The sequence below is a fragment of the Pezoporus wallicus genome, unplaced genomic scaffold (genome assembly GCF_028554395.1).
Source record: "Pezoporus wallicus isolate ANWC-B61680 ecotype Strahan unplaced genomic scaffold, APGP_CSIRO_Pwel_v1 contig_3487, whole genome shotgun sequence".
NCBI classification, from domain to species: domain Eukaryota; kingdom Metazoa; phylum Chordata; class Aves; order Psittaciformes; family Psittacidae; genus Pezoporus; species Pezoporus wallicus.
The window spans coordinates 1872920-1890587 of NW_026636018.1; the positions used below are offsets into that span (position 1 = coordinate 1872920).

The 17668-nt window shown below is 43.0% G+C and overlaps 1 protein-coding gene across 1 annotated transcript in view; it reads right to left on the minus strand.

Moving 5' to 3' along the window:
- Positions 1-757: 757 nt before the first annotated feature.
- The window catches only part of GARS1 (glycyl-tRNA synthetase 1), a 29239-nt gene continuing 12328 nt past the window's right edge, over positions 758-17668 (minus strand). Inside the window, exons 7-17 of the mRNA XM_057398952.1 lie at positions 16792-16937; positions 15675-15824; positions 13955-14117; positions 12887-13051; positions 10260-10372; positions 9568-9708; positions 7689-7774; positions 4891-5000; positions 3457-3550; positions 2333-2523; positions 758-1096 (exon numbers count right to left, since the gene is read on the minus strand). Coding sequence (XP_057254935.1) covers positions 971-1096; positions 2333-2523; positions 3457-3550; positions 4891-5000; positions 7689-7774; positions 9568-9708; positions 10260-10372; positions 12887-13051; positions 13955-14117; positions 15675-15824; positions 16792-16937 — 1485 coding nt within the window. The 3' untranslated portion in view covers positions 758-970. The remainder of the gene's footprint in view (positions 1097-2332; positions 2524-3456; positions 3551-4890; positions 5001-7688; positions 7775-9567; positions 9709-10259; positions 10373-12886; positions 13052-13954; positions 14118-15674; positions 15825-16791; positions 16938-17668) is intronic.

Sequence of the window (17668 nt, forward strand, 5' to 3'; positions counted from 1 at the left end):
TGTCTAGTCCTTCTTACCAGGTTTATTACTTTAGCTCTGTGTATCTTGGAGTATTTGCCAAAGATGATAACCATCATTCACCACAGCACAGGGGAAACTGAGGCTAGAAAAGCCTCCTAGCAGGGATCCACAGATGCACATCTCCACCATTAAGAGTACTTTAAACAGCCCAGACAGAAGAAAGACCTGGTGCTTTTGCCTTGCTTCAGGGCAGACACCTCTTTGAAGCATAAGACAGACTCATAAAAGTGCAGTTTAACTCAGGGCAGGTTGGATAGGGCTTTGAGCAATCTGGTCTAGTGGAAAGTGTCCCTGCCCATAGCAGAGGGGTTGGAACTGGATGAGCTTTAAGGTCCCTTCCAATCCAAAACATTCTGTGATTCTATGGTTCTGACTATAGCTCTCAAGTCACCATTTGATTTCACTGCCCAGAATTGCCTGCACTCATGTTTTAAAGAGCTCTTGCAAACATACAGAAGACTTGGTCAGTGCAATGATTTCATGCTCAGCTGCCCCTGCAGCCACATGGTGGTGGCAGAAACAGGACTAGTGCCACCTTGCATGAGAATACGAGGTGATGTGAATCCAGATGGAGGGATGCATGGTCCCCGACTTCTTGAGGGGCTGTCACAAACCTGAAATACCAAAAGCTCTAAGCAGGAGGGGAAAAAAAAAAAAATGAGGAGAAAAAAAAAAGCCAGAAAACCCAGACATTGCTGAAGAAAGCACAAGGCTGCATGAACACAGAGAAGCAGGCATATTAATGGTGTTTTTATTTGTAACACCTTGGACTGCAATTCTTTCTGTTTTTAAAGTTAAATTCGGGCAGCAATTGAGGAAAAAAACAAACAAGTAGTCCCTGTGTGCACAAACAATGCAGCTTTGAATAATACATGATAAGTTTATTTCATATTAACATAAACAGTAAAAAGTGGACATTTGACAGGATTTTACTTCAAGGTCCTTTTCTTTATTCCTCTATTGTGTCCTTTTTGCCAGTCTCTTGTCCCTCAAATTGTGGATACTTTGCCTCAACATCAGCCCAAGTCAGATAACCATTGGCCAGGTCACGAATGATGGCAGGAAGCTCAGAAATCTGCAGGTAAAGTCACAAAGATGCATAAAACACAAATAAGTCACTGGAATAAAGCTGCTCTGTTGGATGCTTGGAGAACATGGGTAATTTTTACATCAGTAACAGAACATGTGCAAGGTATCTTAATACAAGATCATTTTTGGGGAGAAAAACCATTAACTAGGAGGAGATCTTAAATTACTCTATGTCATCTCAGCAGACTGAGATGTCCCCTGAGGGAAATGCAGCTGTCATTGTGGTGGACCACAACAAGGTTCATACCTGATAGTGTTACGTTACAGTTTTGGAAACAAAAGAAAACCTCATACGCATCCAAAAGATGCTGTAAGCCAGGATTTAGCTGGCCCTATTTACTAGACCAGCACAAAAAACAGCTGCCTTTTCTTTGCTCCTCACAGCACACTGTCACAGTGTGAAGGATCAGCTAGGGGAAACCAGAAAACATGCAGAAATTTTAGGATAACAAAGTTTTGTCTCTGCTGCTGAGCAGTGAGACGTCATCCAGGTGACACAGGTGGCTGCCCTGAGGAATGGGCACCGCCTGTCACACTGAATTGAATCCACAGCTGGCCTAGAAGCCCCAGCAATATGGCACCAGTGCTTTTGTACAGAGTGAAGCTACATCTCATCTTTGCAGATGGGCACTAACCACCATAGGGAGGTTTGCTATTCCAGTCTCTATTATGGCCCTACTAGCAGAGCATGCTTGGGGCCAACATGGCTTTTGGGCAGTGACTCACCAGCTTCTCTGGTGCTGCACAAGCAACACTGTCAGGAAGCAAAAGCTTTAAGGAGCTATGTCTGAGCCATGCTCTGCGAGCCAGCCAGCCTGAAGTAGTAAAAAATCTCCTGCTTTTTGGTGTCTGTGGATTCAGAGCTCTGCCTCTGAAAGCCAGACACTACCTGTGCATTTACTCAGCAGTCTTCACTTGGAAGGAGGCACTCTGAAAAGCAGTGCAATCAACATAAGGCATTGCACAAGGCATGGCTTTCAAGTAGGATCAACACCTCTGTATCCAAGAAAAACAAAAGCCTCTTCTCACTTCAGCAGCAGGGCCAGCATCCTTCTTCCCTGGGGATTTCTCAGAATAGCTAAATTGCCTGCAAGAGTTGGAGACACCTCCTGCATACACCAGAGCCACTGCTGGGTCAGAAACAGCAGCTAATGCTCTCCCCTAGCCCATATGAATCAGGCTCAGCTTCGTCAGCAGCCAAACTCATTTGCCTGCCCTTTACCTCGGCTCGGATCTGGCGCATTGAGTCACGGTCCCTCAGGGTGGCAGTGTGAGGTGTCCGATTAACAGTGTCAAAGTCGATCGTGATCCCAAAGGCCACACCAATCTCGTCAGTCCTGGCATAGCGCCGGCCAATGGATCCAGAGGAATCATCCACCTTGTGAGAGATGCCATTCCTAGTGAGAGCTTCAGCTGCAAAAAGCAGAAAAGGGGGGACCACCAGGGCTCATTACATACTCAGCAGGCAACACAATCCTAGCAGAGACCTCCAATATACATTCGCATAGCACACCCTGAAGTGAGGCACCTGCATCCTGGTTTCGAGCAACACCAGACTCTCGGTTTTATTTTGACAAAAGATCCAGTGCTCCAGTCCCTGACAAGACTACAAGCTCAAGCCCACCACACAGGTACCCTGTTACTCTCATTGGATCATGCAATCCCCACCCAAAGAGCAAAGCCATTGACTTCTTAATGACTTCAACCTGTCATTACAGTCCCATGACTCTGCTTTAACTCAAAAACTTGCAAGCCACACGCATGTGCAGGGGCATATCCAGCATGCAGAGGCAAGGTTCCAAGCAGAACTGATGCCAACAGCAAAAGACACTGTCTGACATACAGCCTACATTCCTGTCCTTCAGATATGCAGTTTTAGATGGTACCAGTGGGCATTTTGAACGCTTGGAGGCTCAGCAGCTCTGGGACTGACTCAGTAAATTAGTTGGCCAACAAGAACAAACTTTAATCAAAAAACCCCAAACAATTGTCCTCACCTCCCCCCCCCAAAAAGAGAAGAACCAAAAAACTAACCCCACCCCCCACACACACACCTGACAGCTTCTCCTAAGCAGTAGGAAAGATTTCTTTATGACACAGAAGGAAAAAAAAAATAAGTGTCTTTTACACTGCAAATCAACATGGGGAAAGGCAGGGAACTGGGGTTTTTGAGACTAGACTGAAGAGACTGATGGATACCCAAGGCTGACTGATAACAACAAACTCAGCTGTTTTGTTCAGTGAGAGCCAGGGCATCCCAATGCCATTTTCTTCCTATAGCACTGAGAAGAAACCTTTCTTCACAGTGTGCATCCCCATCAGCCCCACAGTGCTCAATACACTTACATAAGTCCTTGACAAAAGGCATGAATTCCTGATTCTGGCTTAGAGGAAGAACAGAGCACTTGAACGGTGCTACAATGGCTGGGAAGCTGAAGAACTAAAGAGAAAAAGGAAAAGCAGAAATTAATACAAATTTAATGGTTAGACCAGATTCTTAAGAGCTAAGAATATGCTCTGAAGCTGGAGGAAGGGCAACTGTTCCAAGGGGAGTCACTGGCCTTATATAAGACATTAGGGCAGTAGTACATCAACACCACTGAAGACTCATTTTCTCCAGCTGTGCTCCACTCCCCCTTCCCTCCCTAGAGATAAACATTATCTTCCACCTAAAGAGGCCTAACAGAACACTGCCTGAAGAAAGTGAACCTCACTTGAATTACAGGAACATGAAGCGTAGAAGGGACTTCCCAGGAGATTTAGTCTTATGCACAGTCTAAGCCAAACATGCTGTAAGATTCCCAGAGAAACCCCAAACACATGGAGCATATGCAGCTCAAAGGTTTTCAGAACCCTCCACAGACACCCTCAGATAAATGTGCAAAAAAGGGAGGTGGGGGGAACTGGAAATCTTTCCTGGCAAACAGCAAGGCCTGTAAGGGTACAGAAGCAATGAACTGAGATGCACCACAATAGAGAGGTGCCCATGCTATCCGGAAAGTAAATGGCTGCTAGAAGGAAGTCTGGTATTTTAGAATTCATAAGCATTTTGTGATAGAAAGTCAACTGTGTCCTAACTCTGGGCTCCTGAATCCTGTTCCCTCCACTCATAACTGTATCACATCCTGCGGTAACCAGAGATGCTAAGGAGCATCATTATTTTTCTTTTCAATAAACACAGTCTAGCAGCCAGAAACAACAAACAGGAACCAGCATCAAGTTTACAGCCAGCTTCCCATGGGCCAGCAGCAATGGTGCAGAACATGACAGTGTGGGCACTGGCTGGAACAGGCTGTACTCTGTGTGTAACACAAAAATCCTTCTGGCCCCTGCCACAACAAAGTTCAGGCCAAGATTTTAGGGGTGTCCAGAATCAGAGAAGGTTAAATTTCATTGGGGGACTGAGGAAACAGTCAGTCTATTGTCTGTCTTGCTGCAGAGCTGCGGTTCCAGGAAAAGCAACGGAGAAAAAGGAAATACAGAAGAGATGCCTTTCTCTGAGCCATGGGACACTGCCAAGTGTGAATCCAGAAGGAGGAATTTCTCACCCTCCTGCCAGTAATACAGTGAGAGCCTCATGCGCACGCAGCCCCAGAATGTTCTCAGCACCCATGTACAAACAACACGTACGCAGGCAAAACCAGCAATTCAACAGCCCACCTGGGTCTTCCCCTCTCTACTGTGTATTGTGCAGTCCTATTTCAGCCCTGCCCCTGGATGTTAGGGAAAGGCAAATGCCTGCAGCCAGTTAAACTGAGGCCCAGCCATAGTAAAGCTCACCGTTCTCTGCTCGTCTCCCTCCCGGATGTGGAAGGTGTGTTCAAACACAGTGTACATGATCCTCCCAATACCAAATGAGGGTTCAATTACATTTGGGATGATTTCTTCCACTGGAACACAAAAGAATCCACGTCATCATTTAAAAGGAATTTATACACACACAAAAAAAAAAAAAAGTGTTTACTGAAGCTGCCGTTGTGCTCACGAGTTCTGATTACATAAAGTAATATTCCATTCACATGGAATTAAAAGGTTAAGCATTTCTCTTCTAAATGCAAATACCTAAAGTAGAGGTTTGGACATAGTCCATGTACATAATGTATTTAGGCTGTAGAATACAAGTCAAGGCCCCTTCTCTGGCACTGAGAGCAAATAACACTGCATAACTTCCATCCATGCCGATAAACCCTCTTCCACTTCACAACAGTGAAGCCTCATCTAAACTGTTCACTAGAACAGTTGCCTGCTCCACACCATGCCACAAACTAGGTCCAGGCATCGTCTCGGAGGGTGCTCTTTGGCATAGACCAAAACTGTTCCAGAGAATATGACAGCAATTAAACAGCCTGCATGATGGCAGGGTAATGCTAAATCCCTGGCCCACTTTGGTTTAATGTACAGACACAGCCTCAGTATCCAGGAGTCCGAGTGGAGAACTGTGGAGCTTTAGATAAAACTCAAATTCCAAAGACTCCCTCTGTATTCTTGAGTCGCTTATCTGCCTGCTTCAGTGCTGCTACCTGCCCTATTCTCCATCCGTCTGCAACATATCACAAGAGTGGGAAAGAATAAGGATCAACTAATTAGTGTTTGCAAAAAATTCTCAGAAGATGTAATGTGCTGTGCTGTTATATACCCATCATTCTCTCCAGTACTTGGCACGTATCTGTCAAAGAGGCTTTTTCCTCTTCCTCTCCTCTGTGTATGAAAGGAGCTCAATGGACAGCTGCCTTACTCAGACAGAGCAGCTTTTTAGAAAAAACTCAGATAGATAAGGGGGAAGAAGCAACAGTTACAGGCATTAGCTGCTTTTGAAAATCAAAGGCAGTATCCAGCTCTCCAGCACAAGTGGGTCATGCTTCACATTCTGAAAGCCAATCCTTCTCAATTAAGTACCTAACCTGGGTGGGGCTTTACCTACCAAAAGAATCACAAAACTGTTGGGGTTGGAAGAGACCTTAAAGCTCATCCAGTTCCAACCCCTCTGCCACACGCAGGGACACCTTCTACTAGACCAGGTTGCTCCAAGCCCCGTCCAATATGGCCCTGAACACTGCCAGGGGTGGGGCAGCCACAGCTTCTCTGGGCAACCTGTGCCAGGGCCTCACCACCCTCACAGTAAAGAACTTCTTCCTAACTTCTAATCTAAACCTCTTTCAATTTAAAGCCATTCCTCTTTGCCCCATCCCCTACATGCCCCAGCCAAAAGCCACTCTTCAACTTTCTTCTTGGCCCCTTCAGGTACTGGAAGCTGCTCTAAAGTCTCCCTGGACCCTTCTCTTCTCCAGACTGAACAACCCCAGCTCCCTCAGCCTGTCTCCATAGAAAAAGTGCTCCAGCCCTCAAATCACCTTTGGACTTGCTACAACAGGTCCACGTCCTTCTTATATTGGAGGCCCCAGAGCTGGACACGGTACAAGATAGTCTTGTTTTATTTGCATCGAGCAACCAGTTTTGAAGAGAAGAGAGGGAAACTATAAGTTTTGCCTTCTGCTTGCAGACAGAAGCCAAACCGCCAAATGTATCAACTTCAAGGAAAATCAGCAATGAGGTTCTACTTACTGGTGCCCAGCAATACTACAGTCACTGCAAGTTACAACTCTGATTTATTCTTTGAAGTGACAAAGCAAAGCCTTGCACAGCAGCAGCACATGCTGACTGAAAGACCCTGAACATGTTTAAAGGCTCAGAAGCTGCAAGAACAAATATATTCTGCACATACTGTAAGTTGCTTTACTTCATCCTAGGAGCATTTATCATGTTCTCAAGCTAGGGCAGAATAATTCACTAGTTACAGTATGAACTCGGGAAAAAACTACCTCAGTCTCCAGCTCTGTCAAAAGACTTCCCAAACGACCTTGGGTGAGGTGCTTACAGAGCTGGCTGGAAAGACAAGACTTATTTGAGGAACTAAATCCATGCAATATGGCAAGTTACCTTTCTAGCCCCATTTCCCATATGAGGACAAAAGCTCTATGGAGATGCAGTCACTGACCAAAGCTGATGTGATTACCAAAGGAACTAACTGGACTTCTCAGCTTAAGGAGCCTGGTCTTTAACCTGATAAGCTGGCAGTGGCCAGAAGATTTGGCTCCACGTGGCAAAGTGACAACAGGAGCTCTGAGCACAGAGAGCTGCCCACAGCCTGACCAACAGACTGCCACAACCCAGCTGCTGCACTGTAATGGACTTAGATCCCAAAGCTGGTGGACTTTCCCCAGCTCCTCCATCACAACAGCAGCTGGGTCATAGCACCACATAGAGCCTTACAGATCCTACAATACGCAACTGAAGCATCATCAATAATATGCCACCCAAAGCCTATTGAATGAGTAACTGAGCAGACCAGGCAAGAAGCAGGCAGATAGGCCTGCATCAATGGTCACTGAAATCCCACTGCTGTGTGAAAGCTTTACAACTCTCTTAAATTGTCAAATTTCAAGGAAATAACATATGGCATTTTTCCTGTGCCCTGGTACAATGCTAACAGGACAATGCAACTAATAAAGTTCACTTTCAAAGTGTATCCCGAGCTGCCTCTTATTTTTAATGATCAAACAACAAAGACACAAATTTACCATGTAATGTTTTCTGAAATCTCTTCACAGTAACCATGTCCTTTGTTAATTTAAAAGTTTTCCCTTCAGTTTCAACAGTGAATTCCCTGCAAAGTAAAAAGAAGTCACTTAAAAGCTGCAGCAGTAAATAAACAAGTTACATTTCCTTAACTGCTTTGGTTGGTTGACTTTTAAGAGTGGGGCAACAGAAGCCAGAGCAAACCTCAAAGACCAAAGAAACACGTGGCATACCTATTAGAAGAAATCTTTGTTAACAATAAATGTACTACATTTACATTAAAAGCAGCCATTTTCATAATCACAGTGAATTTAATTGTGGTTAACAGCCTAAAGCAAACTCTGTTGGGAAATGGAATAATCTCAGGATGAAGCAGATACACCAAAAGAAAAAAGGGAGACACACAAAATGGGCACTTGCTTGCACACTGTACATCTTGTTTAGTGATTTCTCATGAAAACTGAGCTATGTCAGAAGGTACCCTGCATTTTCACAGACACCAGACTAAGGGGAGGATACAGCAGTTATTTTATTGCTTATTTCTAAAGCTTTTGATAGTACGATCTTCATACTACTTCTTGCCACTTGCTAGCTTGCAACTAGCACGCACTCTTTGCTAAGGAGAATTTAGGCTGTATTAACCCATCCACTTACAGGAAGCAAATGACTGTTATTATTCATGCTAACGGAAAATTACCACCAATGGATTTATGCAAACATGGTCATACAAAAGGCAAGTCTAGCATGCTGACACAGTCAGCATGTGTAATCAGGAATGGTAACCTTGCTAAAGCGCTCAGATTGGTGTTATATAAAAAACACATTTAAAAAGAAAGTGTGTGCTAATAACCTGCATTCTGACCCACTATCAAATGAGATGAAGGCTTTGCTCTGAATGCAGCTACAACGGGATGCTGAATTTAAACAACAGGTATGATTTGCAATCCACTATCAATTCAAACCTGAGATACTGCTTGTAACTCATCTACTGAATCATTTCAATGGGATTCTGGATGCATTAAGTCCACTTTCTTCTGGCTTTGATGTGTGTACACATCACCATATTCTGCAGTAGTTTCTCTCCCTGTTTCGAGTGCTGCTATTTCTTCTACACTTTCAAATTTATAGAAATGTAAAAGAAATAAAACCTAGCTCAGAGAAGAAAAAAAAAAAAAAATTAAATGTTAACCACTCTGGAATGTATTCACTGTACCATTTCAAGCAGGAAATGAAGTTTGTTTTTTGTTACTGCACCATTAGCCTTCTCATAACATACACAGTTGTTGGCCTGCTTCTGCCAAATGTAACAGCTGCAGAGACATCTTACATTGTTCCTACATGTGTTAGGAATACACACAGACAGGTGAAAGAAAAACCTACAAATTGCTGCCCCAAGAAGCCAAGGGCTTGTAACAGGTCCTAAAGCATATCACTAAACACCGGAGAACACTCACGTAAGTTTTGGTTCTCATTTAACTATTTTGTTCCATCACGCACAGAATTTATTAATTTTTAAATTAAGTTCAAAACCATCTGCCAGTCCTGGCCAACTGTCAAACCAGAGCAGGGAAGGAGGTAACCACTTCTCATTTCCTAGGAGGATCTCTCTTATGTGATGATCCTACTAAATCCAGAAGCTCATTCCCTTACAAGTAAGTATTTGAATACCATGGTTACCCATCTACAAGTGTATATCGAGATGTTGATGGATGGCAAGCAATGACTTGGCGGAAGGGACAACACTAAAATATTTCAGGTAATCCACTCAGCCTACTCTCAAGAGGAAGCTGGTTTCAGGTGACTCAAATCAATCCAGCAGCTTTTTTGTGATCCTCAACAGAGGTGTCAGAGACGGGTAACAAACACACACAGCTAGCTCACCCTTTCTCATTGAGCAGTTGCTCCATCTCAGTGATGTAACACTCATCACAGACTGAAAGGTATTCCATCACCACCTTTGCATCCTTCTTGTAAGCTTTGCCAATAGCTCCCTTATTTGCCTCAAACTGAACAACGTTGACTGTTCTGTACAAGGTAGTTAAGGAGTTTGAGATGACAGAAAGCAGGGCCTGGTTCTGGTCCTAGTTAAAGCTAATTGCTACACAACACAAAGAAATCTCCTCCATTACTGGATTAAGGAACTTTACTACAAGAGAGGAAAGGAATAATAATCCTGAAGAGCAGAAGATCACAAAATTTGAAAGAATACAACTTGTTTTTACAAGTACAGCTAGCAGCAGAACCATGGAATGATGTGAAATAACCTGGCATAGTAATCCTATTTTCACATTTAAACCATGCAAACAGTCAAACAGACTGTGAACAGTCAAAACAGAGCATAGCATTAAGCTAGAAAAAACTAAGCACAATAGTAAATCCCCTTTGTTGACCTGAGTAAAGTCACCCACAAGCTCAATTCTTTGAAAGTTACTTCCCGAAGTCGTGCTGGTCCATAGCTCTAGGTTTCCTTGTTACATTTACAGGTGTAACTTAAAATAGAGCTACACAGCTCTCCAAGACATCTCACTGTTAAATCACTTTTCACTTTAAGAGAATTTGGCTTATTCTGAAAGGATATAGGTTCTTTGAGATGCTTCTCAGCTACAAGAGGAACTTTGGTGGCACGGGCATGGCAGGAGAGGTCATAGCAGGAACGATCAGCACAGCCAACGATCTCAATCCAACCCTGAAAAAACAAAATTGTAAGCTTTCACTAACTCACATTTTTGTTCACTTAACCATCAAATATGTTTATACACCCATAAGCCCTCTTGCTGCTATGACTGTTTTTTCTACATAATTAGCTCCGTTACAGTAAGCAGCCTCACTCACTAGCTGCTCCTTCATTTAAATGATTTCATTCATTTCCAGAGGAAATGATCAGTTATCTAACCAGTGCCTGTGTTCAGGGGCAGGTTTTCCACATGGCTTGGCAGAACACAGAACTGTGCCAAAAGCTTGGGGCTGGGACTAGGGCAGATAGTTTCATCGCTCACATGCTATAGGCACTGAGACATCATGCCTTCAGGGTGCTGGTGCTCTGCAAGTATGGAACAGCCAGCAGGCAATCAGCCACATCAGAATGGCCAAAAGCCTGGCTTATGAGACACAGACCATGTGCAAGGGAAGTACTTCTTCTGACATTTGGCCAAGTTGGACAGGGCTTGGAGCAAACTGGTCTAGTGGAAGTTGTTCCTTCTTGGTAGGGGAGTTAGAACTAGATGATCCTTAAGGTCCCTTCCAACCCAAACCATTCTGTAATTCTATGATTTCAGCAGGTATGGCAAGGAGGAATCTCAAAACACCATTAGTGGACATGGAACTGATGAAGCATTCTAACACTTGCAGCAAACCATCATCTGGATTTTCTAAAAGGCAATCCTGTATAAGAAAAGACACATCCATTCACTCTGTCACAGGGACACATACGCAGCTAGATACTGTGTGGTTTTCCAGTCTGCAGTGATATAGCAGGGTATCAGAAAAGGTACATGAAAGGAAGAAATCCATGTGCTTGAAAAATTATGGTGTTCCAGAACATACTGGGGAATTTTTATGCCATTAGGGTACTGCAGCTACTTCTCAGGAAACGCAAAATACAGGTTTATGTAATTAACTTTATATAATGGATTTTAAGTTATTCAGAGCAGTTAACTTCTTACTACTGAGTGCTGCACATTGTTGTAAACATTTTTGGTCAGAGTTAAGTGACAAACCAAAGCATGAGTGTAACTCATGAGGTGTTTTTGTCTTGCCCCTGGTATTGCTGTCTTCAATTCTGGGTTAGGCTGTATGTTAGGACATACTGCTCTCTGTGTGTTGTCCTGACCCGTGACAAGGCTTGCCAAGTCTATTAGTCATACTTACACAGTGTGGCCCACACATGTCCAGCCTTCTTTGGGCTGGCTGGGAAGAGAGACTGTGAATTTATGGAAGTTGGCTATCTACATTCAGAGGAAACCATTTCTATAGATCTCTGAAGACAAAACACTCATCGGAGCTGCAGGAATTTGTTTTCTAGTCTAAGTTTGGTAGAATTTTACAGCTATATAGAGGAATAGCAGCCAGTAATGAAACATCACTAGCAGTCCGTTCCAGCTCCTCAGAAGAAAGGGGTGTGTGTGTGTGTGTGTGTGTGTGTGTGTGTGTGTGTGTGTGCATGAACAACCCAACAAAAATCTGACACCAACCACACAGAACCTCACCCCTAGGTTGTAGAAGATTCTTCCTGCCCATAAATAAGGCTGTCTGAACCACTTGAAGCTTTGATCCATTCCTTGTGTGGGCACCTTTGGCCTGAACATGCTCCCATTTTGGGTACCAATCCAGTAAGGACCATGGATGGGGTCACCCATGTAAGGGTCCCTGAAATGTCATAGGCTAACCCCACAGACTTCCTACCCTTACTGGAACCAGGCCCTCCAGAGTTCTCTAGACATTTTCAGAAATCTGCAGGTACCCCAGAACCCTTGGAAAGGCTAACCAGGCAGAAGAACATATGCTGCCTATACATATCCTTTTTCTTTTTTAACTCAGATTTGACTGAAAAAGTAGATTCAGTGCCCCTGAAAAGGGGAATGACTTCATAATCAATGGAGCCTAGATATCATGCCTTCTAAGATATTTCTTATTGCAAACAAAGCACTCAAGGTGTGAACAGCCCTTTAGGAGTCAGCAGGAAAATTAAAAAATCCTTGGGAATTTTTTCTCCCAGCACCAGCTGTCTGAACTGGCAGGAGTGAACTCATTTCTCACAGCTTGGAAGTAGGAAAGGAAAAGCAAGCATTCAAGCAGGAAGGAATCTATCTTGGAATAACACCTCCAGCAAAACAAATCCTTCTCCACTGCTGTTACTCTTTGGAAAGCACCAGGACTTGGTTTCTTTTAATTCCAGATGAAATAAACCATTGAAAAGCCCCCAGGCAACTTCAGGCTCCAGCAAAAGAGTCTGAATCATGGACCTACAAAGAAGTGTGAACAGTTCATGAACTCCGCAAGCTCACTGCAGGGACCTGTCCCCTTAGCCCTGGATTCAGACTATTTCCACTGCAGCAAGTGTGTTCATACCAACGTGGGACTGGACAGAAACATCAGACTCGCAGCCCTAGCTTTTAAAACCAAGAAATATAACAGAGCCCCTTCCTAAACTATCAATAGATCTGACAGGGAGTGCTGCTTGCTGCCTCACTTTATCACTTACATATGACGTTTTGGACTCTGCATCCCAGCAGTCACAGGCATAATGAGCCATTTCATTCTCCATATGCTGTCGGAAGCGCAGCTTCTCAGGGGATACACCGACCTTTGTAAGGAAGAGGTAGATTCTGCCAATGAAGTAACCCAGAACAGAGTTATTGATCACACCCTGGAAAGGGAAAAAGCAAGAAAAAAAAAAAAAACCCAAACAAATATTAATTCCTAAGGAAGCAAAGTCATGTTTTGTTTTACTTCTGCAGACAACCTGACATGTTACAGAGAGAACTTCTTGCCTGTGATAAACTAATATGTATCCCCTGAAATTATTACATCTTTTCAAATTCACCTACTGCCACTGGCAGTTATCTCTGTCTGAACAGAACAGTAAATTCTTAAGGATTCATCACTGTTTCTGAAAAATCACCTACTTGAAAATACCCTGCTGTATGCAACAACACAGTCACTGATATTGTGACAGTCCATGGGAATTGCATTTATGACTCAGGACTCCACAACAATTGTACCCTACAGTTCACAGCTGCAATACAACAGAGGAGTGGTATTCTCTCTTCTGTTATTGCTGGTTTGGTTTTTATTTTGTTCTTTTGGTTTTTTTTTATTTATTTTTAATTAGGCTGGGGGGGGATGTTGTTTTTGTGTTTCTTTTTTATTTGGCGTTTTGGGGGGATGGGGTGGAGAGGGCTGGTAAATCAACTCATTCATAATTTGCATACATGAAGAATCAGGTAGTGAAACCATAACCTGCAAGCCACGTACTGATGGCAGTCAGCAGCTGAGTGTTAGGTTCCCAGCCACTGCTGAGCTTTTGGCAGAGTATTCCTTACTGTTCTTCTTCCATTAGATAAGTGTGAAGCTTAACCTCTAACCCCTATCCCATCACCACCTGCAGCCTTTCATTACTGATAACAAGGGCTAGGCTTGGATTGCAGTCACTGAATTCACTGAAGAGAACTGGGAGCAAACCCCAGCTGGCACCAACACAACAGTTTGCAATTTAGCCTTCAGAGTGATTTTCAAAAGAGCAAGCTCCATGTGCTTGCAAAAATGTTACCTGTTGGACTGCATCTCCCAGCCGCATTAAATGGGCAGACTGCCCGCTGACCTGGGCCTTGGAAGAGTACAGAAGGATGTTGAGATCTGCCACATTCTGAAACTTGGGGTGATTCTTCTCACTGGGATCCACAAAGTGCTCAATTTCTGCCATGGTGAATTCCCTAACAGAAACACAAACAATCATATGTATTAAATATGTTATATGTTAGCACAGCCCCTCTAAGAAATGATTATGCTTTAGCCTCTCACAAGAAAGCCAGTAAAGACATATGCAAACCCAGAGCCAAGACAAGGTATATAGACTGGAACATGAACCAGTCTCAACATTGGACTTAAGTTTCATCTTCAAATTCCAAATAAAACTTTCTACAAATTCATCTAGAGATCTCCAGGCCACAGTTATCACCACTGTGATTCAGAGCAGGCAACACCACCTTTAGAAATACTGCCAGAAGTTCTCTGGAATTTTTCCAGACTGCTGTGATGCCTGTATTAGAAGGATACATTTCCTACAGGGTTAATGGAGACTAATCCATTGATTAATTCAGTAGCCTTAATGCATATCAGAGATGCCCAAAATAGCCCAGATGAGGTGACAATTTCTTGAAGACTACAGTGATTCAGCAATGGTGTACATTCTAGTTTAAGACTTGTCTTTAATATATCTATACTCATACATTGAATCTTGGCCTTCTTGTTTGAAATCACTTCACACTGAATTAGCTTGTTATCAAGAACCTTTAAAAAGCTCTAGGTAATCATTAATTTTAAATCATGGGCATCAGGATGTAATTTGCTATGATAGTATAATAACAGTATCCAGTAAATGTGCCACAAGCATATCATTTATATCTGACTGCAAATGCATTTCAATGAGAAAAGTTCCCACTTCCAGATGTGCAAGAGAGAACAGGACTCTGGGAAAATTCCGGAGTTCCCTTAGGGCTAATGATGCCACGGCCTCTCAGTGACATTTATGGCACCATGTTAATCAACTACCAAGTTTACAGCACACACTGCCTGTGCGAACAGCAGAACCACACTGACTGTGCACAGGAGTTCTTGCTCCAAATCAGAGTGCTGTTCAGAACAGTTCAGTTAAAACACAGACATTTATCCTTAACCAGCTGCAATAATCACTTTTATCCTGAGATAGAAAGCTTCTAAGTCATTCTCAATAACCCTGAGCTTTCCTGCTTGACTGATCTTGGGGCACAAAGACATGTCAGGTCATCTCATCTCACAACTTGCGCTCTATATTAAGTTGCAGAACTGCAGAATCTGAAGAACTGAGACAAGGAAATACTGCTGAAAGGTCAATCATATTTTGAGTCCAGGTTTCAGTTTTAAAATAAATCACATGAATGTAATTAAATAAGCAAAGCTGCATGTCCTGTTGAAAACAGAGATATCCTTTAATATGATTCATTTAGATTATGATGGAAGCCCAATTTTGGTAGTAAAACTGAGTTTAATCTAGGTGGTTTTAACACAACAGCTATTTCGGAGACCCTACTTCTCAAGCTTACACAGAATTCTGTAGTTAAAACCTTAAGTATATGAGTTCACTTGTGAATCCCAACAGTCACTAGACACATTTTCAGGAGCCTTTTGAGAGATGGCACCAAAGGGAAACATTCATGTACAAACACTGGAACAAAATGGAGGTGATACCTGCTCCCGGGTACCCTTCTGCTGAAAGAGGAAATTTGCAGTACCTCACTCTGATAAGGCCGGAGCGGGGTGATATTTCATTTCTGAAGGAGTTTCCAATCTGAGCAGCAGCAAAAGGCAGTTTGCCTTGGTTAAACTCCAGAAGACGTTTGAAGTTAAGGAATATTCCCTGTGCAGTTTCTGGCCTCAGATAGCTGAAAAGGAGATGGGGGAGATTTAAAAATCAGGAAGGTGAAAAGGTCGGGAAACAGTGAGAAAAACAAAATCACAGCTACTACAAAACTTGAAGATGGTACTTTCGCTTTCAAATCTTTTAACTCCAGACACAAAACAATGAAGTAATAGACTTCAGGGGGGAAATAAACAAGTATCAGCTGCAGCCTGAACACAGCATTCCATGGCTGCTCCCACAAGTAAACTGGATGACTTGGCTGCTGATGAGATGCAAGCACGGAATGCAAAAAGGTGTCTGAATAAAATACAGTGACCTGTGACAAATGTGGATTTTGCAGGCAAACCACGACGGCAGCTCTGCTCTTAAACAAACTGTGAAATGGCTTTAGTGTAAGGCCCTTACAACCCTTACAGTGATTTAAGACTTTCACAGAGAATACTACCTACACAAACTATTTCATGTACTACACTGGAGATCACATACTACATGTATCTCAGATGCCATCGAAGAGCACACACAGGAATCAGATTCTTCACTCTTCAGGGGGGCTTCTAGTTTAGTTTCAAGACCCCAACTCAAGACAACAGCGTCTACATTCTCACACCAACACTTAGTAAATTATGCTATCACTGGATCATACTGCTAGGTAACTTCATCCTGAAACAAGTACAATGAAGCAGGTTCCCTACAGCCATGAAGTCACTGACAATGGCAGACCCAGTGTTAACTGTCTCTATGGAAACTACTCCAGCCACCAAGGGCACAGCTGTCTGGCTGCTTCAAGTATTCTCACTATTCTGCAACAGCTCTTTGTTTTTCCTGCCTTTCACCAAGAGCACAGGAAATGCTAACCTGCCAGAGGACTGGGACTGAAAGGCAAGAAAGGCTACTCAAGAAGAAATTTCCTATTTCTGTCCTGCTGAGACTTCATTTTTATTGTAAGGGATCTATGAAAAAGGAAGGGTGTGAGCGGCATGAGTACCTACCCAGGCATGTTTCCTCCAGGCCCAATGGAGGTCTTGAACATCAGATTGAAAGAAACAGGAGGGGACAGGTCATTCCCAGTGATAGGTGATTTCACATTGTAGTTCACAAAGAGATCTGCAAGTTCTTGCTGGCCATAATTGTCCAACTAATATCAAAATACAGAATTATTTTAATTACTGGACAAGATAACAGAAATTAATTACATCCTCTTCCTCTTTTGCTTAACATGATCCACAGCTCTGAATCACCTGCCCAAAATATTCCCTTTTAACCTAAATTTTCAAGTTTGAACCAGTAATAGAAGAACACACTGCACACCTGTAAACCCATTTTAGTAACACAGGTCCACGACTCAGTCATACCACAGGAACTCCGAAACCTAGATAGAAATGCAAGCAGCAAGCATAACAGTGGGAGTAAAGCAGAAGAAAAGTCATGGGGACTGCATCACCACCCACCAGTAGCTTCTTTTGAACAGTTTCAGCTAAAACATAGGGAGCACTGTGCTGGGAACAAAAAAAAAAAATAGAGCAGTAAAAGCAGAAAGCAGAAATTTCTACAGGGCTTTGTCTGCATTCATTTCTCTTTCAGCTGCTGCAAGAAATAAAATATTCAAGCTATGTTTTAGAGGTGTTCTGCGTTTTAGTTGAATAGAGCAAATCTGCAGCACAGGACTTCTTAGTGAAAGATTTTTCCATTTGTTCTGAAAACAACTTGGTAATGACTTTGATGCTTTCACAAGCGGGATAATGTCAGCCCATCCCAGCAACCTACTTTCCCCTTTTTCTGGAAGATGGGAATCAAGCAGTAGTAGAATCACAGATCTAACTGCAACTTAACCACACAGCAGCCACGATTTCTGTCATTGTTCTATGC